Here is a 23561-nt window from a genome sequence, read left to right on the forward strand (position 1 = left end):
CTCTGGTTTTCTCATTATGTTTATGGACCTAGAGCCACCAGAGGAGACATCTGCTCCTCCTGCCACTATCTGCTGCACCTGCTTGTTCAGGTGAGTGACTTCTGCTCATATTAACGGCAACATTCATTCCATATTGGGTGTGTTCCTGATTGTTGTAAACATTTTCATCAATAACGGAACTTTCCTTTGTTTATAAAATGATGTTTTCTTAAAAAATATATTAGGTTATAATTAGTGTTGCAGTCCCACATTAGATATTTACATGCATGTTATAATTATTCTATATTTTTTGTACATGTGACTCTGAACTTGAGACCTTTCACCACCTTTTCCTCGTCTTCTCTTTCTACTTTTCCAGCCTATTCATGTTCTCTCTCCCTTTCCTTGTGTTACTTATTTTATCACAATTTTTATTTGATTTAACATATTTTTGATCGACCCTACATGGACAAGCGGGTTCAGATGATGGATGGATGTATATAAATAAGGTTTTCTGTTTCCGGTTGTAACTTTCGGTCCAGCAGGGGGCGGTATGGCGACTCCCTCACCATCAGCTGGAAGGCGGGAGGAGGAGAAGAAGAAGGAGGAGGAGGGGCGATCTGCAGGTTCGTGTTTAAAGTTTCTAAACAATCAGATTTGGTAGTTTAAGAGCAGCCTGCTGGCTTCCAACAAGCAGAGTTTATCAAACTGGCGTCAGCAGACGGGCCCGGTTCGGTCTGTAGCAGTTATGGTTCCGAGTGAAGAAAGGAAAGCGCTGATTTAACTGTTTCTGTGTTTTATACTGAAGACACACGATGCAGAAAGTCTTTAGTTCGGTCTAATAACCCATTCATTAGTGATGAGCGCGTGAGGGTCTAGCACACGTAGCTCAGATACCCGAGTGGGTTAGCTGTAGCAGCTGGGTCTCACTTCTGAAGTAGTGTGTGTGTGTGTGTGTGTGTGTGTGTGTGTGTGTGTGTGTGTGTGTGTGTGTGTGTGTGTGTGTGTGTGTGTGTGTGTGTGTGTGTGTGTGTCTGTCTGTCTGTCTCCGTGTGTGTGTGTGTGTGTGTGTGTGTGTCTGTCTCCGTGTGTGTGTGTAGGATGGAGCTGACCAGCAAGCTGGCGGTGTGGCAGCAGCTGGCTGAGAGCTGTGGTCTCACCACTCTACAGCAGAGCCTCCAACAGGTGTGGGTGCTGCTGCTCCTCTGCCTCACCTGCAGACTTTGCTTCAGTGTTGGTGAGCATCAGGAAACTGTCATGTGGGCTGGAACCAGAGACGTCTCAGTAGATGTCTGTGGTTCCTTGTTACACCACACACCAGTGTGCGTTGTTTTACAATCTTTCCCATCCAGCTTAGTTCAGCTGACTCAATGTGGAGCTGTCATTTGTTTCTGGTTTCAGGCTTCGTGCCGGTGGTGAAGCACGTGGTGTCGACACTGGTCGGGATGTACGGGCTCTTCGTGTTCTTTGAGCTGCACATCCTGTGGGTGGCTCTGCTCAGCCTCCTCTGTTATTTCATCCTCCTGCTCTGCAGACACTCCAGCAGCAAAGGCCTCTTCCTCTCAGCTGTTGTGCTCATCTACCTTCTGATTGGGTAAAAAATGAAGTTCACTATCTACCTATAAAGTAGAGAGACCGGGTTGACCCCTGGTCTGCAGCAGCCTTCTGTAGCTGATATCGTGCTCTTTGTTGAGCTTTTTGTGTCCAGGTTTTTGTGCTCTAAGAAGAGCTTTGAGTGTTCCTGTTCCCCAGGACTTTTTGGACTTTGGCTCGCTGCCTCAGATTACTTTTTGTTCTTTTTCCCAAAATAAAAGGATTTTTACTTTGAATCCACTCCTGCCTCGTGTCATCCTGGGTTCTGCAATTTGGGTCCTACCCTCCTAAATGTGACACCCGGGGAAGTGTGGTGGTTCAGCGAGATCGACCACCAGATGGTCCAATCCATGGTTTTGGTCCAAGTGGTGTTATTGGTTTTTAGGCAAATGCAATATAAGCACCTGTTGTTTTTTTTACCTCCCCACTATATTTACTGCTATACTACGTTTGAATGTTGTTAAGAGGCATGACATCTATGTGCTAAGCTAGCGTAGACTTCTCATTGCAGTGTTAAGTTTTTTAACATATTATTTTCGTGCTTCTTCATTTCAGAGAGTTGCATTTAGTAGATGTGGTTACCTGGCATAAAATAAGGGGTGAGTTTTATATATTTTAGGTTTTTTATTTGAATGCCCCCCCCCCCCCCCCCCCCCCCCCCCCCCCACGTTGCTTAAAGCAGGAATGTCCAAAATGCAGCTCAAGAGCCATTTGTGGCCCTCTGGGTGGTTTTGTTCCATACAAAAAACACTCTTGAAGTTATTGGTCTCTTTCATAAGTTGCTCATGGACATAAGTCATTTTTATCAGATTTCTTACTAACATGCACATGCTAGACCCATTGTTAACTGTGCAAGTTTAAAATAGTCACCGCCAGTGCTTGAAGTGCCAGTACCCTCCCCGCTGCTAGATGACTATCATAAAGAGCCGTTTAGATTTACAACGTGGTAGGCACAGGCCGTTCGAACTGCCTCCTTCAGCAGTAGAAGTGTCCGGCTCCAGGGGTGGGACGCGTGTGAGAATGCATCTTTAGGTTGATGACGTCACAGCCAAGCGACGAGTGCTGTCCGAATTTGAAGTTTACTCGTCCTCGCATCCTCAAACGCGTCCTCGTTCCACCCGAGTTACGAGAATGGGTCTGGTGTATCCTCACAGGCTACGGCTGTCCCAGCATGCTTTGCATACCGGCCACTGGATTTTCAACAGGAAGGAGAAACAGAAGAGCAGCAAAGTTTAAACGTAAGTTTGTTAAAAATAGTCGTAGGCATCTTTTATTTGTATATTTGGGTTTTTAGTTGACATTTTAGGCAGAAATCGCCCAAAACGAGCTTGTATGGCGGGTCCTGTAGTTTTTCCTGCTTATGTGTTTCTTCAGTGAATTAGGCAAGGCAGCTTTATTTATATAGCACATTTCTTACACAGAGGCAGTTCATTAAGCTTCTTGTCATTTGTTTTATGGAAAATGTAGAAAATAAGCCTTTTTATGAAGCGTGAACCTAATTACACATGACCACAGGACTTCATCTTGTGCTCTGGGGCGGAAAGTAGCTTACATTAAGAAATTAATACAGTTGAAATGTTTTAAAGAACAATAATAGTTTGTGTGAAGAATATAATATTTATCTTCTCATGAGGATAAATGTGAAAACGTGTCTGTTGCCTTCTCATCACCTGTGATTTCTGATGTTCTCTGTTTAGGACCACAGGTGCCCAGGGTCAGGAGCATCACCCTGGTTGTCCTCCTGGGAGAGAGGCCTTCCACTGTTATTACCATGTTAATGCTGTTATCTAGTGGTTTGCTATTTGAATACATTCATTAAAACAAATACAAATGAATGGCTCATCAGATCATTCATTTAATTATTTACAGTTGTTTTAGAACATATTACATGAACAGAAAATGAGAGGATATACAGGGGACACGACTATTAGGTATGCTCCAATACCGTGATTGGAAATCGGGTCCGATCACGACATTTTCAGGAAATTGGAATCTGTGGTAAAAATAGTATTTAACCATTTAAAACAACAAACATTACTTTTTAAATTAATCCTAAGAAAGAGAAATCTGGCCCAGCCTGGAATCGAACCCAGGTCGTCTGCGTGTGAGTCGGTGGCCTTACCAGTGTCCCTGTCCTTGGCTCCGCCCACAACCCAGAGGCGAATCATTAATGAGCTACTACCACTGTATAGAAGCTAAGTACTAGAAAACGGCACAGGCTTTGTAATTTTGGCTAAACACAGCATAATCATAGTTTAAAGACCTCTGTGAACTATTTTAAAACATCCAAAAAAGTTTATTAGAGTGGGTCTTTAAGAAACCAAGAAATGGTCTACGGAGTACAAAAATGCCAAGATTGCAGCATATTTATCACACTGGATGAGCGTCTGTGGTTTCAAATGTCGGGTTCTGCAGTCTCCTTGGGTTGTGGTATGATTCTCTTACTGGAACGGAGACCCGTGGCTGGACGTTTCTGGGCAACGGGTGGAAACTCATAATGGACGGTCTGCTGAGAGAGCTTTGGGATGCTTCCTCTCACTTTCCAGTCCATCTACAGGGACTGCTGGGCTGGCTCAATCGAAAACTGTTACGTCTGTACGACATATTCAGAAATATGCAATGAGGTGCTTAATGGATTCACTGGTAAAATGGTTGTGACTCTTGTATGTCTTTGAATAGAGATACCTACATAAACGACTTGCCTGTTAAAAGTAGTCGTGGGTTTGTGGTATCTCCTCCAGGACCGGGCACTTCAGACTGCCTCCTTTACCAGTCTATGTAACTTGTAGAGTAAACAAAATTACTTTACATGGAAATGGTTATCTGTCAGCCTTAATAACAAACGCTGGGGACGGAGGTAAAGCTGCTGTAGCTCAGAAAAACATAAAATCCCGGCTTAATTTTTGCTAGCTTTAGCGCTTTTCCTTTGCCTGTTAGCTTCCTTCATGGTTGCTAAGTGACTGGACCTACAGGCTGCTGTAGAGACAAAGCCTAGACCATCTGACTTCACAGCCGCTGACAACCAGTCTTAGTGGTTGAGCAAGGACCCAGCCTAGGTGGACTGGCGAGTATGCATCCTCACAAACATCCTATCCCTGGATTCGATCCCAGCCATATTTTCTGGATGCAAAGTCATCATTGGGATCATCTTATGCTACTTTTGAGCTAAGCTGAACTTATGATAGCTAGGCCACTCAAGTGTTGTGCCATTGATGAGTCTCAGTTTGAGAAGCTTCACTCAACAGAAGCAGCCGTAACAAGAAGAGGTAGAGCTGACCTCTAACTTGACCCTGTTATGACCAGAAATCCATCATTCAAGCTGATTGAGATTTGTTTTGGTTTAAATGGAAAATTACACCTTAAATTTGGTGTAAATATTAATACAACTTATGTTATGATTATAATATAATACGAAAATGCCTCACACACACACACTCTTACTAAATAGACCGACAGACAGATGGTCCTATAGGCCAGTATGTAAAGATATTTTCATATACATATTGCAATAATAGTAATAGGTTGATAACATGGACCGCACCTAAGACAATAGAAGAAGTGCGTCCTTGGAGGAGAACGTGTCCACTTGCGCAAATAGAAGCTCCTCTTGGAGCTGACCAAGAGTGTCTCTGACTTTGGGAACCAGCTTGTCTGGGGCACAGATGAGGATCTCAGTCTTATCTTCATTCAGCTGAAGAAAGCTCCCACCATCCAGGTTTTGATAGAGTCTAAGCAGGTGTGTAACAGCTGCAGCTTAGACATCTCATGGGGCTTAAAGGAGATGTACAGTTGGATGTCATCTGCATAAAGATGGTAGGAGATTTATTTGAAGGAGCTCAGGATGTGCTGAAGAGGAAGCAGATAGAGGAGGAAGAGCTGGGGCCCCAGCACAAAGCCTTGTGGGACACCATGGGTAAGAGAGGTGGTGGAGGACCTAAACTTGTAGACGGCCACAGAAAAAGAGCGCTCAGAAAGATAAGAGGAGAACCACTCCAGAGCAGTTCCTGATAGGCCTACCCAGTCTCTCAGCCTCTCCAGTAGCAGGTGATGGTCAACAGTGTCAAAGGCTGCAGTCAGGTCCAGCAGGACCAGAACAGAACAGTCCCCTGCATCACTGTGATTGAGAGATCGATCTCAAATGCTGAATATCTCTAATGGATTTTTTTCAGTTTCTATAGTCTGTCTGGTGACAGCGTTCTGAATTATATTAAGGCACTGGAAGACCACAGTGTGCCCTTGGATAAATGAATCGATTCAGTCAATGCTAGACCCAGCCTCTGATGAGGCCATCCTTATCAACTTAAGAGGGGACAGAGACACTGGAACAGTTTTTGGGACGAGTTGAAAAGTGGTTCGTAAGACCAATGAGATATCTAGTACTTGCTTCCGAGTGTTATCATTTGGTTTGTTTATGAATTTTTTTGTTATGTTTATTTGTACATCAAAAACGTTTTGAAAATCAATTAAAAACTTCAGTTATAAAAAAAAGAAGTGCCTGTACTGCCTATCGATGAGTACCAGCCCACTAAAGCACCGTGTAGATATAAACCATAAAATGCATTCAGCATTTGGAGAAAAACACAAAATCAAATGTCTTTAAAAACTAAAAACATTAACTCTGTGTGTGTGTGTGTGTGTGTGTGTGTGTGTGTGTGTGCTTGTGCGCGTGTGTGTGTGTGTGTGTGTGTGAGTGTGTCAGGTTCTCAGATGGTGGTGGCTATGAAGGCCATCTCTCTGGCCTTTGACCTAGACAGGAGAACAGTGAGCAGCCTTCCATCCTTGGCTGAGTTCCTGGGCTACGTGTTCTTCATTGGCTCTGTCGTCTTTGGCCCGTGGATCAGCTTCTCGTGTTATAAGAGGGCAGTAGATGGTACAAAGCTGGTGAGTGTTACTTAGAATGTAATGTAAAAAAAACATTTAACAGATTCCACCATGATGTTCTTTATCTATGTACAATGAAGACTGCATGGAAACGCTGTGCAGCCCCCATGATCCAACAGATCTTAGGACCTCCTCTAGCAACAAATCATGAAGTAGTTACTTTTTTGTACGAGCCAATCTGTGTCATTGTGGATGAAATAAATCACTTCAGTTAGCAAAAATGTGTTTTATGGAGAGAAAAATAAGACTGTTAGATTTGTGATTCAGTGTGTTTACATGTGCCTCAGAAAACTGAAGCATTGCCCTTAATAGGCGGACATCATTATTTAAAGTACATGTAAACGCGCTAGTCTGGTTGAAGGTGGACTGGTTTGTGCTGAAGTTCCCAGATAATATGGTAGGAAACCACTTCATCTGCTTGGAAACAGCTCAGTTGAGTTGATACTGGTATCTTATGGAAGACCGATCTTCTGATAACATCATTGCCACAAAGTAACACCATCAAACAGTACAGTGCGTACCAAATAAGCTGTGCTGTGGCGTTGTTGTTGTACATTCTTTCAGCCATTGTGCAGATCCTGTTTTAACATTGTCTGCTTCACTCCCGCCAACATTTGTTTATTATCTGTGTTGCTATAAGCCAGTGGTTCCCAAACTTATTTAGCCGCACACCCCCTTCTAAGTCCCGACCATGTCGACGCACCCCCCAGCCCCCACATCAGGGCATGGCTATATATATATATATATATATATATATATATATATATATATATATATATATATATATATCAGACATCAAGCTAAACAGACAGGGTTAAAAAAAATATGATCGACCTTTTTCCCCATCACTTTCATTTTTTAAATGGTAATTAATAAACATTCGATAGCATTACAATTTCCTTTGATTTCATTTTAAATAAATATTTAGAGTGCCCAGGTAGAACATAAACAATGCAATTTAACAGTTTTCTTAAAGTAGGAACGTTTAACCTGTGCGACCAGAGCGCTCTCCTTCCTTCTGCTCTGCGTAAACCTGAACTGATCACCTACTTGTGCGTAATCAAATGTCTATAGGGGAAAAGATGGAAAAGCTATAGCCATGAGGTTCACTTTTGCCTCAGACCGACTTATTGCTGTTTTATGGTGTGGCTGAATCTGCGATCTGCTGGACTGGAACAACAAATGCTGCAGTAACATGAGTTGTAGTCAGGTTCATGAGGAGTCACTGGCTGGAGCGGACCCGACTTTAATACGTCATCCCATAATAGAAGCTAATATCTTAATTTGACCTTGAATGAAAAATGTTATTAAACCTCTTAAAAGTTTTTATCACGTAGGAGGCAGCGCTCATTTCTGCCTTCAGTCTGACGGCACAGCGCCGGAGGTTGCGCGGCGTGTGCGCTTATTGAATCTGTGTGCGTGCGTGCGTGTGTGCTTGCTCGCTTGTTGTCCCTCCGTCGGCCATGACAGCTTGCAGGGGGGTGACAGTGTGTGAACACAGACAACTGCGTGTCTCTGACCTGAAACAGCTTGATGGATAACTCCTATTTTTAAAAAATGCTAATGTAACATTTCTGCTACACTAAATAATGATTTCTTTATAGAACTACAAAGTTTGACTGGGGGAGGAGAATAGGTCTGCTCTGTGGAGGGGGCGGAGTTTGCAGCTCCTTCTCCAGATTTAAAGAAACCGTGCCCAAAAATGGCTCGTCCTCAGACTCTCCTCAGAACGGGTAGATGAGGGGTCTGTAGAGCAACAATAATGAGGAAATCAGACCCACAGAATCCACTTCTCGGTTTTGTCCATTCTGTTATCCACGTTGGTCATTTTTACCTTGTCATCCATTTGTTCTTTGTTTTCTTGTCTAAAGTCTCTCAGTTGGCCAAATGGCCACAGTTTTACAGTGTCTATTTCACATATCAGCTTGTTTAGCTAAACCAAAACTAATTTTGCTGCTAGGCTAGATTTCTGTTTTAGGAACGTTCACAATTCACTCTAGTATTGGGTCCAGATGTATGCACTTCTCTTCCCCGCTTCTTACTTTACTTCCAGTGGATGTTTTGCACTGTTTGAACAGTAATTAATCTCCCTGATTCTTTTGGGAGCTCCTCATGCAGTAGACCAATCAGAAGTTCCACAAAACTATAATTATGCACAGATCTACTCACAAATGGTTTTAACCCTCTTTTCAGACTGGACATATTTGTGCCTACATCCTTTGTTTAAAGGTGTGGTTCACTGAGAAACCCGTAATACTTGTTCTTTTTGAGATATGCCTCCATCTAAAAGGCTAGGTTATCCAGAGTTATCTCTGTAGTTATGCTGCTATAGGCTTAGACTGCTGGAGGACACACTGACCACTTTTCACACTCGACCACTTTCTTCTACTATCTGCTCTTTAACTGTATTATTTCCTGCTATTTCAGCTGTTAACTTTATTTTCTCTCTAAGTGTTTTTCTCCCCAGAAGAAGCTACAACGATGTTCTGCTGAGCTGTGGTGGCCTCATGGAGGGGGCCATCGTCTAGCACACTGCTGCTAACCACTTAAACATTCTCTCTCTCCTGATAATAACTTTTTACTCTCTTTGACGTTGAATGTGCTACTACTAGTTTACCCGGTTAATTGATTATAGATTCACTGAGATAAAGACACAATTTACTAAGAACTCACAATGTAACCATAGAAACACTACTTGGTAAATATGTTGTGTGTGTGTGTATAATAATATAGCACTTCTGATGAAGACGTGTGTGTGTGTGTGTGTGTGTGTGTGTGCGTGCGTGCGTGCGTGCGTGCGTGCATGCGTGCGTGCGTGCGTGTGTGTGTGTGTGTGTGTGTGTGTGTGTGTGTGTGTGTGTGTGTGCGCGTGCGTGCGTGCGTGCGTGTGTGTGTGCTCTGTCCTCTCCATCCCCAGTGAGTCGTGGAGGATGGCTGCTTATACTGAGCCAGGATTCTCTGGAGGTTTCTTCCTGTTAAAAGGCAGTTTTCCTCTCCACTGTCGCTGCATGCTTGCTTAGTATGAGGATTGCTGTAAAGACTCTGACACTAGTCAGTGACTCGATGCAACCTGTGGGGACACTTTTTACTGATTGGCATAATGAACTGGACTGTATTGGAATGTTTACTTTGTGAAGTACCTTGAGACGACTCTTGACGAACTTGAAGAGAATAAGATTGATGACTCTGCACATGCAGGCTGGCCCCATCTCCTGCATTTGCCACAGAAGGAAAATTGGCAGGGATATTCTCAGATTAGAAAAGCCACTCAGACCTACGCCACGCTGTAAACTAACATGTATGGACTCACCGAGCTTGGCTCACGATGAGGAAGACTGTTGGTTGAGCGTCCAGAAGAGAGCAGAACATGTCTTGGCTAGTAGAAGCTAACCATTAGCATTAGCAACTACACCACATGGCAAAACTCCTTCAAATTTGTGTTATTTATATTTCATAAAATAACAAGTTAATGAGACCATTAAATCCTGGATGAAAGCTGGGAAATCTTAGCCTAGATATCTAGACCAGTTGCTAAAGTGAAACGATTTTGCTTTGTATGTCAGTTTAGCCACGCTCCATTGGAACCTCTTCAGCCACTGTTACACTGGGGACTGGCCAATCACAGCACTCTTATCGGTTTGGTGGGTGGGATGATAGGACTGAGCAAAACTAAGGTGGTGAAGGCTCGTTTGAAATGGCTTTGGCATCCACTTTGAACTATTTAGACGAGCTTTTCTCTGAGTCAACAGCAGATAGAGGTACTTTATCCTTTCTTTAGAAAAATAACTTATTTGCATCTTCTTGAATAGTGAATGGCGGACTGCCCTAGTGACTGACATCCATAGTGTTGTCATGTTGGTTGTTGTCCAGTAGCATGCAGAGACAGTTTGAAAGACAACCACAGATCTCCCACAACTGAGATCTGTCAATGTGTTGTGGCCAGACTCTATATTAACGTATAGGATTGCTTGCCAGGCTAGGGAAATGTGATTTTTCTTTGGAAATGCATGGAGGTCCCAATTATTTTAAAATATTAAAAAGTAAATGTTGGCTCTTATTTCTAAGAGGTCTAGACATTTTCAATTTCAGCACAAATTTCGAGGGAAATAAGTTCAGAAAAATGTCAGATCTCACCCGACATTGAGACATACCGTGTACACCAATTTGTCAGGAGTGAAGTCTCAAACCCACCTGTGTGATTGTAAACTCTGATCTGTGCATAAATGTAGTTTTGCCCATGTGTGCAATTCCTCTGTGAGTGTTTAATGATTAGTGTGATCCGAGGTTGTCCATAAAAAGTTTAAGAACAACACACACACACACACACACACACACACACACATCTTTTCAGTGCATTTTCCTGTGTAGTGTACAACATGTTATTCTTTTTTGAAAGCTTGCTTTAACCTTTCTAAAATCACACCAGTATTAGTGTCTGCTTAGAAACTGTTGTGAAATTCCTGTTGCTGTTTGTAATTCAGGACTTGAGCAAAACCAAATTCTCCTTTCTTCCGTCTCCCTCAGAGCTGGTCGTGGCTGGGTAGTTCCTTCCTCTGCCTCATGAAAAGTCAGATTTGTCTCCTGGTGTCAACGTGCATCGCTCCGTACCTTTTCCCTTTGTTCATCCCAGTTTATGGAAATTCTGTCTCACAAAAGTAAGTTGTTGTACCAGCTCTTAGGTAGCTTGCTCATAGTAGCAGCACCAAGTACTGAGTGCATAACTGAACATAATTATTTGAAGGTTGACTTTTTTGTATTAAAAACACTTTTCTCTGAGAAGAAGAACAAGAACAAGAAAATGATTTACAAATATGACACAGTTGCATAGTATGCCTTTTAATACTTTTACACCATAACATAAAAGTTAACCCTAATCCAACACATGATTACTGGGATTTGGGTTCATTTAGGGCTAGGGTCCACTTTTAGCTTTGTTCCTCATTCCAAAGATGGACGTTCTTACTGCTAGGGGAGGTCAATCATCTGACTTTACAAAATAACATTTCCAACACAGCGTAGTTAAAATAAAGAAATAATCAAGCACACATGTACTTTACCTTCTTTGCTTTACTCGGATTCCTTCGTCAGGTAGAGTCATTTCTGCCGAATGTGGTGTAATAGTAATCCTACCGAGCCGTAGTGACAGAATTGACCAGAATATGGTTTATCAACGTGTTCAGTCTGCCTCTGACTTAACACAAGCATCACACTCTGTAGGAAAACAAGGCGGTGATAAAGCTTTTCTTTGGGATCCTGGCCAGAACAACAAGGCAGGACACACATCCTGCTTTCTGGAGCACAGTCTCAGCAAACGGACTAGACGCTTTAGCAGTGGTCAACCTAAAACATTAGCAATGAGTCTATTACAGGAAGTAACCTGATTACTGGTTAAGGATGTAACTTAGAACTGTTGTGTGTGTGTGACTGCAGGTGGCTCCATGCTTATGAGAATGCTGTGTCCTTCCACTTCAGTAACTACTTTGTGGGCCATCTCAGTGAAGCCACCTCTATGTTGGCTGGATCATGCTTCACAGAAGAGAAGGATAAAGTCAGATGGTAAATGACACGTGACTCAGGGACACCGACACGAGAGACGCACGGTGCAGCCGCCGCAGGAGAGTTTCTCTGCTAGGATCATTGCGGTCCTATCTTATAAGAATGTGTTCTTTCATTCATTAAAACATCCCTAAATTAGATAATACGGTGTGTTTTTTGCCAGTGGATGCAAGTTTAAGCTCTACTGTTTCTTGTAGTAATTTGACATCATTACAGTAACTTTGATCAGTTTTTTACCTTTTATTGAAACTGGGAAACAAACAACTTTCTGCTCATGAGTTCTGTATTGATTTGCTGTGATACGACAATGTCTGTGGAGTCTATAGCTATCATACCTTATGAGCATGATAAGAAGTCAGAGTATGGGTGCTTCTGTCACATCCAGGGATATGAGCGTGGTGAAGCCTCTCAGTGTGGAGATGCCGCGCTCCATGGTGCTGGTGGTGACATCCTGGAACATCCCGGTGTCTGTTTGGCTGAAAACCTGTAAGCTGCTACAGGAATGTGTTTGTTACGCCTCATTTATCACGATGACCACGCTGCTGTACTTGTCTCCCATCTTCCACAGATGTGTTTAAAAATGCAGTCAAACTGGGAACGTTTCCCTCCATCTTGGTGACGTACACAGCCAGTGCCCTCCTACATGTAAGTAAAGTCTGATCCCCTCTGCATCATGAGTGATGTTTCCTTACAGCCTAACCCAAGCTCAGCCATGGGGGGGACATGTAACGGATCACTAATCAGACTCAGAGGGATTGTCTGACTGATTCTTCCTATTGGTCTTCAGGGTCTGAGTTTTCATCTAGGAGCCGTCCTGCTGTCACTTGGACTCATCACGTACGTCGAGCATGGTATGCTATCATTTATGTCTGCATTTGAAGCTGCTGTATCTCAGATGTTTTTGATTTCATTCAATAGCATCAGGTTTCAGCAATGCTCCATACTGACATAGTCAAGTCAATCTTGTATTTATAGTAATGGCAACGTTTATTTTGTTAATGCTATAAATAGTGAAACAAGGTGATGGAGCTTTTTACCATGGGATATTGCTATTTCCTCATGATAAATGTCCCCAGTCCCGCTTTTAGATGCCTTCATGCATTTTCCTGCCTCACCTCCAAATTTTGGGTCTTATTTTGAAAATCCTGAAAGGCATCAATAGAAACTAAGTGCGTCTTAAGGCCCTGCTCTTCCCCCTGAAGCTAGTCTCAGATATGAAATCCACCTCTCCTGGGAAAAAGGTCACTAATGCCCACCTTGTCAGAGTTGCGGGCATAGGGCGGCTGATTTCATGCTACAGTTGAGAATGTGACCTTCATGTTACAGATGACTGCTTAAACCTCCACCAGTACCAGAGTGGATATTTTGACATTCCTTCTGCATTGTAGACAAAACACCGCCATAAAAACCATGCGCTCTGTTCATAGATATGCATGTAACGGCCAGCCGATATGTGTGTTAGGTGACTGATGTTTTGTAACGGACGTCGGTAGTAGAGATGGGAAATTGTGGCGTCACCAAGTCATCTCCATGTGATGTTTTTGTTCAGCTCGACAACAACTAAACCAGGCGATTTCAATCAGCCCAGTGAATGAACCTGGTTCAGTTGCTGAGCAGAACAAAAACACACCATGGAGATGACTTGTTGATGCCACAATCCCCATCTCTGCTCGGTAGGCCAGTGACGGACTGGCATGTTGTTTTCTGTGGGTTCAGCTCGACAGTACATTTTTTCTTTATTAGCTACGATTGCCAGTATTACATATTTAAATCTTTGTAATCTGCTTAAAATATTAGGACTAATCATTTATTTATTTATTTATTTTTACTTTCATTGTTTATTTAGCCAGTGTGAGTCCATATAAGGTGAGCAGAGTCAGTCCACTAAAACGCTGCTTGGAAATGATCAACTTCAAAGATGTTTGGACACACAAAATATTTTGCAGAACATAATCAATAAAATCATCCATCCATCCATTTTCAGCCCCTTATCTGGGGTCAAGTCAGGTCATGGGGGGCAGTAGCCTAAGTTGGGGTGGGAATTGGTACGCTTTTATCAATATCAATGGCACTGTCGATCTGAACCATCTATCCCCTTAGCCTTCAGCAGCGATGACTTAATGAGATTTCTTCTTCCTCAGTAAGTGAGGCAGCATCAGAGGTAACTGTAGAACCTCATCTGTGCTTGAACCGGTTTGATCCAGTTGAGCTTTCAGAGTTATCAAAAATATTAGCTTCATCTAAACCTTCAACTTGCATTTTGGATCCAATCCCAACCAAATTATTTAAAGATGCATTTCCTTTGGTTACTGCCCCCATTCTAGATATAATCAATCTATCCTTAGTAAATGGATATGTACCACAAGATTTTAAGGTTGCTGTAATCAAACCCTCACTTAAGAAGCCTTCTCTGGATCCAGATGACCCAATGAATTATAGAATAGTGAACTGAACACTGATAAGTAGGTTCAGTTGGAATGTTTAATTTGTAAAGCGCCTTGAGAAGAAGGGCTGTTGTGATTTGGTGCTGTTTCGTATCAAAGGGGTCCATTTTTCACCACCTAACTGACACAGCATAACCTTTCATACACGTCAGAAACTGCAAAGTCAAGGCTGCACCAGCTGGAGGATCCAGACGCACAAACCGACCTCTGCCCACTTATATTTTCTCAACGCAGACATAAATAATCTGTCCCAAGGTCTGACGCAGGAGCCAGACTGCTGAATTCCTCACTATCTCCTGAAAGCTCCGACAGGATTTTAAAGTATACATTAAATAATCATAGGTGATGAATGAACAAGATGTTTAAATGAAATGTTTGAATAACCTGTGCTTAAATCAATGAATTTGAAATTAATATTGTTCTTACAGCTATACATTTATTTCACAAAACACTATGTGTTTGATTTAACAAGTTAATCATTGTTTACACTCGTACACATCACAATAAGATACGTATTAAGGTTAAAGTTAACCTCACATAAGAGTTTTGAACATTCTTATTAACAGTGCTTTGTGTCTGAGGAGGGCGTGGCTTTCTGAGGGATGTTGGTAAAACTCCAAACGTGTCAAATTCTGATTTGCCAAAACTCGACCAAAAGTCATAACATGGTAGTTTAATAAAACAAGAATTACTTCCTGATCAATTCAGTTTCTAGCTGATTCTTGAGCCGGCCAATTCGGGACAAGCATCTTTGAGACATCTTTTTTGACCTACAAAAAGCCTCTTTGCACCCTGCGAGCTGACACAGCCAGACGGCTCCCTAAGAGCCCACACCCACCTGGACGTGAAAAAGCGTTCCAGCTACTGCTGTGACCCGGATGACATCTCAAGACTGGACGGGTCGTACCGGAGCTAATCTACGGGCTCCAGGTATCGTGAGGTCGTGGTCCACCTGACTGCCACAGTCCAGATTGCGTCTGATGCCGTTTTTAATTATCAACTCTCTAGTTTATAGCAGACAACAAATTATTTTACACTCAGATTTCACAATTTCTTTCAGATACAAAGAAGGCTCTGCTAAACATCTAGCTTCCACCACACCACCTCACACATCACATTACATCACCTCATATCCACTACATCACATCTTATTATTCATATCTTGTCATGTATAAACCATTAGTTTAGGAAACAGAATAACATTCCTTTAACTAAATACTGACCCTGTCTGAATTAATACGAGTGTGTTTATGGTCCCTGAACATGTAAAAGTAACTATAATCTTCTGATTAAACTTCAAAGATCAATCAGGTTGACATTTCATATTTATATTGAATCATCACATCTTATTGGTCATAATTAACAAATGTATTCCCCTACAGTGCTACATAAATAAACTGAACTGAAATTAATACAAGATGCCAAAAAGGATTGGAGTAATTCTACAGTTCATCTGCACTAGATCCGTCTGAGCTGGATCTTGATGTTCTTTAACTATGTTCCCGTAGCAGACTGTCAGGACGCTCTCCGTAAGCTTCCAGTAACATGAAACACAGCTGCTGAGACCTGCATCACCTGCCTCTTTCTACACACCACTTCAAGGACAGAGGTTTCAGAAGAAAACACAAATGCTCTTTGGTCCTAAAATAGTTGTTTGTTTGTTTGTTGTCAGTTCTGAGGAAGAGGCTTGCTTCTATCCTGGGTGCCTGCATCCAGTCCAGACCCTGTAACTCTGGCTGCAGCCATCCACACAAGAAGGTACTGTCTCCACCTTTCTCACGTTTGTCAGACATCAAAGAAAGCAGCTAAGTGTCGTGTATGTTGTTGTTGTAGGGTGCAGAATGAGAACACCTTGTTGCCGAGTTCAACTCCTTTTATTAGCTTCCAACATGCTCACCCCTGGTTCTCCTCCCTGCTCTAGCTCCGCCCCCCCCGGCCACCCCTTGTATTACTCCATTACACCACACTTAAGTTTTGAAGACATTCGGTTCAGTGAAGTAACTCGACTGTAAGTCAGGTGTTTCATTTGGTTGGTGCCTGTTTCACTTATTGCTCAAAATACAAACCAGTCTTCTAGCTGCCTCTTCACAATATCCACGACAGATAAAGCAACAATGGAGTCAGTGTTTATTTTCTTTTCCCCAAACCAACTTCCTGTTTGTCGTACGCACTGTTCTAGTTACTGGTCTGTTTGGAGACATTCAAGGGCATCCTGGGAAACTGTTAGGGACTCTCATCTCTCCTGTCTGCTATCACCCCTGGGCCACGCCCCCCGATACCTGAACGTTCATTGCCAGAAGATACGAGATAGCGCTAAACACCAGTCGCCTTTTTCTAGGTCTAAACGTCTTTTGTTGTCAGTGACTTCAGATGGTGTCTTTCTTTTTAGGACTGGTAGTTTGTCCAAAAGTTGAAGTGGTAGCAGCTGGCTGTTTCCCCTTCTCTGATATTATTGAGTGGAGAACCTCTCCCACCAGTGGTTTTCTGTTGCTGAATACGTGAGTGTGTAATGAGTGGAGGACCCAGGGGAATGCAGAGGTTCAGCGAGACCAACAACTTGATGGTCCAATAGTTGCTTTTAGACCGAAACGTGTTATTGGTGGAGGTTTTTAGGCAAATGCTAAAGAACCACTGTATTTTTTTTCTGCCACAGTACAGGCCAATGGTTTGGACGCACCTTCTCATTCAATGTGTTTCCATTATTGTCATGACCATTTACAAAGGGGCCAAGTGCTAAACACCCCTGGGAACTCCTTCAAGACTGTTGGAAAACCATTCCAGGTGATGACCTCTTGAAGCTCATCAGGAGAATGCCAAGAGTGTGGAAAGCAGTAATCAGAGCAAAAGGTGGCTTTTTTTTTTGAAGGAAATAGAAAATAAAACATGTTTTCAGTTATTTCACCTGTGATGCCTTCAGTGAGAATCTACCAATGTAAGTGGTCATGAAGATAAATACAACACATTGAATGAGAAGGTGTGCCCAAACCTTTGGCCTGTACTGTATTTATGTCTTTGTTATGTTAGAACAATGTTAAGAGGCATGAAAAAAACTTTTTAACCTATTTTCTTTCCCAAATTTGCTATTGCAGTTTCAGAGATTAGAGGTAAATAGTTTTCATCAACTGTGAGAGATGGAACTAACAAAATACAGGAAGTCACATTTTTATAACTTATTTGCTCCTCAGTAATATTTGTTTTCACCAGGGATGCAGATGAATCTGTTATGCACCCATGTGGATATTAAGGCACAAGCAAAGTGGAGCAGCAGATGTAGTTAAAACAGCCCAAGACCCTGGGAAAGACCAGATAGTTTTTATTATATCCTCAGAGGTACAAATGGTGCTTTCTCTGTCATGAACGTTTGCAGTATGGACTTGTTTCTGATCATATCAGCATAAACGAGACTTCATCGGGGTTAGGGTTGGGAGGTATCAAAAGCTAATTATGATTTTTCTTTGGTCTGCAGAACATTTGGGTAAAGTTGCTGAACCTGAGTTTCAGCTTTCTGGTCATTTTTCATCTCACCTACTTGGGGTCCATGTTTGATCCTGGAGCCGATGAACAGGAAGCAGAAGAGGTAAATGTTGGTATTTATTGAAGAATTTGTGCAGTTTTAGGCTTGGTATGGTATTTTAGTGATGGTTATATATAAACAGTCATCACTAAGGATTTTTAACATTTGAATTTGTCCTGTTTAAAACCTGGTCATTTACTCTTAATATATTTTATTTTTATTATCACTGACTCAGGGTTTCCCCAGAAAATGAGTTAAGCCTGGCAGATTCGGGGGTGGGGTGGGGGTGGGGGGGGTGGGGGGTGAGCAGTGCACTACCAACACTATCTATAGCGGGGACGGTGTGCTGCTGACCTCTACTCAGGACGTTGTGGATCGGTGGGCAGAATACTTCGAAGACCTCCTCAATCCCACCGACACGTCTTCCAGTGAGGAAGCAGAGTCTGGGGACTTTGGGTTGACCTCTCAAATCTCTGGTGCTGAGGTCACTGAGGTGGTTTAAAAGCTCCTCTGTGGCAAGGCTCCAGGGGTGGATGAGATCCGCCCGGAGTTCCTTAAGGCTCTGGATGCTGTAGGACTGTGTTGGCTGACACAGCTCTGCAATATCGTGTGGACATCAGGGGCAGTCCCACTGGACTGGCAGACCGGGGTGGTGGTCCCCTTATTTAAAAAGGGGGACCGCAGGGTGTGTTCCAACTACAGGGGGATCACACTCCTGAGCCTTCCAGGTAAGGTCTATTCAGGGGTTCTGGAGAGGAGGGTCCATCAGATTGTTGAACCTCAGATTCAGGAGGAGCAATGTGTTTTCGTCCTGGCCGTGGAACACTGGACCAGCTCTATACCCTTAGGGGGATACTGGAGGGTGCGTGGGAATTTGCCCAACCAGTCTACATGTGTTTTGTGGATTTGGAGAAGGCGTTTGACCGCGTCCCTCGGGGGGCCCTGTGGGGGGTACTCCGGGAGTATGGGGTACCAGGCCCTCTGATACGGGCCGTTAGGTCCCTGTATGACCGGTGTCAGAGCTTGGTCCGCATTGCTGGCAGAAAGTCGGGCTCGTTCCCAGTGAGAGTTGGACTCCACCAAGGCTGCCCTTTGTCACCGATTCTGTTCATAACCTTAATGACCAGAATTTCCAGGCGCAGCCAAGGTATGGGGGGCATCTGTTTTGGTGGCCTGAGGATCAGGTCTCTGCTTTTTGCAGATGATGTGGTCCTGTTGGCTTCATCAGAACGTGATCTTCAGCTTTCGCTGGAGCAGTTCACAGCCGAGTGTGAAGCAGCTGGGATGAGAATCAGCTCCTCTAAACCTGAGACCATGGTCTTGATTCGGAAAAGGGTAGAATGCCTTCTCCGGGTCAGGGATGAGGTCCTGCCCCAAGTGGAGGAGTTTAAGTATCTCGGGGTCTTGTTCACGAGTGAGGGAAAACTGGAGTGTGAGATCGGTAGGGGGATTGATGCTGCATCTGCAGTGATGCGGGCGTTGTACAGGTCTGTCGTGGTGAAGAGAGAGCTGAGTCAGAAGGCAAAGCTCTCGATTTACCGGTCGATCTACGTTCCTACCCTCACCTATGGTCATGAGCTTTGGGTAGTGACCGAAAGAACGAGATCGCGGATACAAGCGACCGAAAAGATTTTTCTCCGAAGAGTAGCTGGGCTCTCCCTTAGAGATAGGGTGAGAAGCTCGGGTCATTCGGGAGGGGCTCGGAGTAGACCCGCTGCACTTCCACATCGAGAGGAGCCAGTTGAGGTGGCTCGGGCATCTGGTCTGGATGCCTCCCTGGTGAGGTTTTCCGGCACGTCCAACCGGGAGGAGACCTAAAGGTAGACCCAGGACACGGTGGAGGGACTTTGTCTCTCACCTGGCCAGGGAACACCTTGGGATTTCCGCGGAGGAGCTGGCCCAAGTGGCTGGGGAGAGGGAAGTCTGGGCCTCTTGCCTTAAGCTGGGCGGACACTGTGCAACTTTTTCACACGTAGCACTCAGCTTCAGCTCAAACTGTACGACTTCCTCGCAGAGCAGATCTCACGAGTCATGTGCTCACACTGTACGACCCAGTTCTCGGACGCGACCTGACTGCTCACACTGTACGTCTGGTAGCAACAGGTCGGACCTAAAATATATGCTAAAATAGCAGTTTTTACACAACACGTCAGACTTTTTTGTCTTGCCGTTTGTCCTTCGGGAGTGCTGCAGGAGGACACACAGGGATTTATGGGGGTTGGATGCGGAAAACGAAATAAAGAAAGTAAATCTGTGTTTTTTGATCAGTTTAATTTGACATGAACACGACAAACACGCTTTCTTGACAATCCTTGTCACTGTGTGTAAAAGATGTGCAGAAGTAAAAACGAACAACATGCGTTATTAGGGAAATAGCAGGCAAGCGTTGTTGATGCATGATTGCACATGCGCCGCGAGTGGTTCTGGTACTTTTTGGGTCGCAGCCGCTCGCTGCACCGCTTCAACCCTCACTAGGAACGAGCAAAATATCAAAAACTCCAGAAGTCCGTGCGAGCTCTCGATTGCTGGACACGTAGTGTTAATCGCTTCTCGTAACCCCCTGTACACTACACGACGCTCAGCGCAAAACTCGCCCCGATCTTGTGGATTCTCGCACGAGTGGAAAATCGGCTCAAAAAGGTGAAAAAGTCGCACAGTGTACGCCCGGCTTTAGGCTACTGCCCCGCGACCCGACTCCGGATATGCGGATGAGAATGGATGGATGGACAAAATCATTAGCTAATGCGATTTCTTCTTCCTCAGTAAGTTAGGCAGCATCAGAGGTAACTGTAGAACCTCATCTGTGTTTGAACCATTTTGATCCAGTTGAGCTTTCAGTTGTCAAAAATATTAGCTTCATCCAAACCGTCAACTTGTATTTTGTGTGTGTGTGTACAAGTGTGTGTGTGGGTGGGTTGGAGTGTTGGGGGTTGTGTGTGTGTGTGTGTGTGTGTGTGTGTGTGTGGGTGTGGGTGTGGGTGTGTGGGTGGGTTGGAGTGTTGGGGGATGTGTGGGTGTGTGGTTGTTGGTGTGTGCGTGGTTGTTGGTGTGTGTGTGTGTGTGTGTGTGTGTGTGCGTCTGCTCTGTTTTCTCAATCCCCAGAGAGCCAGGATCCTCTGGAGATTTTTTCCTGTTAAAAGGGAGTTTTCCGCTCCACTGTCACTGCATGCTTGCTTAGTGTGAGGATTGCTGTAAAGACTCTGACACTAGTCAGTGACTCGATGCAACCTGCTGGGTTTTCTTAAGTAGGAAACGTTTAACTAATTGAAATAATGAACTGAAGAACAGTCATAACCCACTCCCCTACTCGTAGGTGCAGGGTGTACACCAGTATACAGAAGCCCACCCCCGCCCTACACCTCTTACCTGGAGCCACTCTAGCCCCTCTCAGTAACTCGTCCAGGCTCGACCCAATTCTCAGATATCAGTCAATATTTAAACACCAAAATGACAGCAGACAAAAGGTTGAACTTGAGATTACAACCCAACAGATGTTACAAATATTTCTAGATTTGACATATTTAACTAAATGCAGGACCTGTTTCAAAGTTAATCATCTTTGTTCCCAATGTTGTAAATGTCCATTTATTTACAAATTAGCAGAAAGATGCGTCATGTTGATCTAAGACTGTATCCCTTGTTTTTGTTTGAAGGGCTATGCAGCCATCCACACCATTCAGAGGTGGTCTGAACTAAACTGGGCAAGCCACTGGGCTGTCCTGGGGTGCTGGGTCTTCTACCGTCTGATTCTCTGACCCAGGTTCATCTGTTGGAATACCAAATGTCTAAAACAGGAGCAAACAGCATTGTTATGAGGTGGGTTCCCTTCTGTTGGAGTCCGTAACTGCAGGACCCGCTCATCCTGATTACATGATGGTGGTCAAACTGTAAGGAGAGCACACCTTTTAATGCTGTTTGGAGACGAACATGATGAAGAATTTCTGTTATCAAAGTCATTCCAGTTGTGGGTGTTTTAGTTATCCAGATGTTTGATGTTACATGTTACACTGCTGATGTTCTCAGAATATTTAATCCACAAATGTAAGCATTCTGCTGTGATGCTCGAGCCAGGAATTACCTAAGTACAGACCGTTTGTTAAATGCCCGACAAGAGAGCAGAACACGCTGGACCACTGCTACACCACAGTCAGTGGAGCTTATCGAGCCGTGCAGCGAGCTGCTCTCGGCTTCTCAGACTACGCCATGATTCACCTCATCCCCTCATATAGGCAGATGCTGAAGCTCTCCAAACCTGCAGTGAGAGCTTCTAAGAAGTGGACCTGCGAGGCTGTGGAGGAGCTTCGCATGTGTCTGGACACAACAGACTGGAACGTGTTTGGATCTGCCACAGACAACTTGGATGACTATACAGACACTGTGACGTCATACATAAAATTCTGTGAGGACAGCATTATTCCAACAAAAACCAGGGTCACTTTTAACAACGATAAGCCCTGGTTCACACCCAGACTGAGACAGCTGAGGAGGGAGAAAGAAGCAGCCCACAGAGCCAAGGACAGAGAAAGCTATAAGGACGCTAAGTACCAGTTCTCAAAAGAGTTGAAGAAAGCGAGATCCTGGTACAATAAGCGTCTAAAGGAGCAGTTCTCTGACAATGACACCACCTCTGTCTGGAGAGGGCTAAAGCAAATCACCAACTACAAGCCTAGGGCCCAACATGCTGCTGACGACCTACAACTGGCTGAACAACTCAACTCCTTTTATGCAAGGTTTGAAGTCTTCGTCTTCGTCTTCCTCCGCTTATCCGGGTCCGGGTCGCGGGGGCAGCATCCCAATTAGGGAGCTCCAGGCCGTCCTCTCCCCAGCCACCTCCACCAGCTCCTCCGGCAGGACCCCAAGGCGTTCCCGGACCAGATTGGAGATGTAACCTCTCCAACGTGTCCTGGGTCGACCCGGGGGCCTTCTGCCGGCAGGACATGCCCGAAACACCTCCCCGGGGAGGCGTCCAGGAGGCATCCTGACCAGATGCCCAAACCACCTCAACTGGCTCCTTTCGATCCGGAGTGCAACACCCATCCCCCACACCCCCTACTGCACAGGTTTCTTCAGCCACTCTGGTGTCACATGCCTCCCCCACCACCTTCACCACTGTGAATAGTACAGTCCCCCGCTGACCACCCCTCCCCCTCCACTGCCTTCTCAGTGACAGAAGAGGGTGTGCTCAGGGTTTTCCGTAAGCAAAACCCACGGAAATCCCCAGGCCCGGACGGTGTCTCCCCCGCTACCCTGAGACACTGCACAGAGGTACTGTGCCCAATCTTCACGGACATCTTTAACATCTCCTTGGAGACCTGCCATGTTCCAGCCTGCTTTAAGCTGTCCACCATTGTCCCTGTCCCTAAGAAACCCCGTATCACTGGACTGAATGATTACAGGCCTGTGGCGCTGACGTCTGTAGTCATGAAGCCTTTTGAGCGCCTGGTCCTCCCTCATCTCAAGTCCTTCACCTCCCCCCTCCTGGACCCTCTGCAGTTCGCATACAGAGCCAACAGGTCTGTAGACGATGCCATCAACCTGGCCCTCCACTTCATCCTGCAGCACCTGGACTCCCCGGGAACCTACGCTAGGATCCT

General features: G+C 44.4%; 2 protein-coding genes across 2 annotated transcripts; both read left to right on the forward strand.

Moving 5' to 3' along the window:
• The first annotated feature begins 524 nt into the window (after window positions 1-524).
• Window positions 525-21757, forward strand: LOC107390546 (protein-serine O-palmitoleoyltransferase porcupine). Its single transcript, XM_054745625.2, has 13 exons — window positions 525-605; window positions 1080-1216; window positions 1381-1573; window positions 2128-2171; window positions 6272-6453; window positions 10978-11108; window positions 11884-12009; window positions 12395-12495; window positions 12578-12654; window positions 12797-12860; window positions 16126-16211; window positions 17920-18030; window positions 21621-21757. Exons 2-13 carry the CDS (start codon window positions 1081-1083, stop codon window positions 21720-21722), a joined length of 1353 nt encoding a protein of 450 aa, XP_054601600.2. The 5' UTR covers window positions 525-605; window position 1080; the 3' UTR covers window positions 21723-21757.
• LOC139063317 (uncharacterized) lies at window positions 21652-22767 on the forward strand. Its single transcript, XM_070544871.1, has 2 exons — window positions 21652-21783; window positions 22197-22767. Exons 1-2 carry the CDS (start codon window positions 21749-21751, stop codon window positions 22765-22767), a joined length of 606 nt encoding a protein of 201 aa, XP_070400972.1. The 5' UTR covers window positions 21652-21748.
• Window positions 22768-23561: the final 794 nt, after the last annotated feature.

The sequence above is a fragment of the Nothobranchius furzeri genome, chromosome 15 (assembly GCF_043380555.1).
Source record: "Nothobranchius furzeri strain GRZ-AD chromosome 15, NfurGRZ-RIMD1, whole genome shotgun sequence".
In the NCBI taxonomy this organism is placed as follows: domain Eukaryota; kingdom Metazoa; phylum Chordata; class Actinopteri; order Cyprinodontiformes; family Nothobranchiidae; genus Nothobranchius; species Nothobranchius furzeri.

Coding starts and splice junctions, on each gene's coding strand:
- LOC107390546 (XM_054745625.2), top strand. CDS start 1,081: ATGGAGCTGACCAGCAAGCTGGCGGTGTGGCAGCAGCTGGCTGAGAGC. Junction 6,454..10,977: donor CAGTAGATGGTACAAAGCTG/GTGAGTGTTACT, acceptor CGTCTCCCTCAG/AGCTGGTCGTGGCTGGGTAG. Junction 18,031..21,620: donor ATGAACAGGAAGCAGAAGAG/GTAAATGTTGGT, acceptor TTTTGTTTGAAG/GGCTATGCAGCCATCCACAC.
- LOC139063317 (XM_070544871.1), top strand. CDS start 21,749: ATGTCTAAAACAGGAGCAAACAGCATTGTTATGAG. Junction 21,784..22,196: donor GCAAACAGCATTGTTATGAG/GTGGGTTCCCTT, acceptor CCCCTCATATAG/GCAGATGCTGAAGCTCTCCA.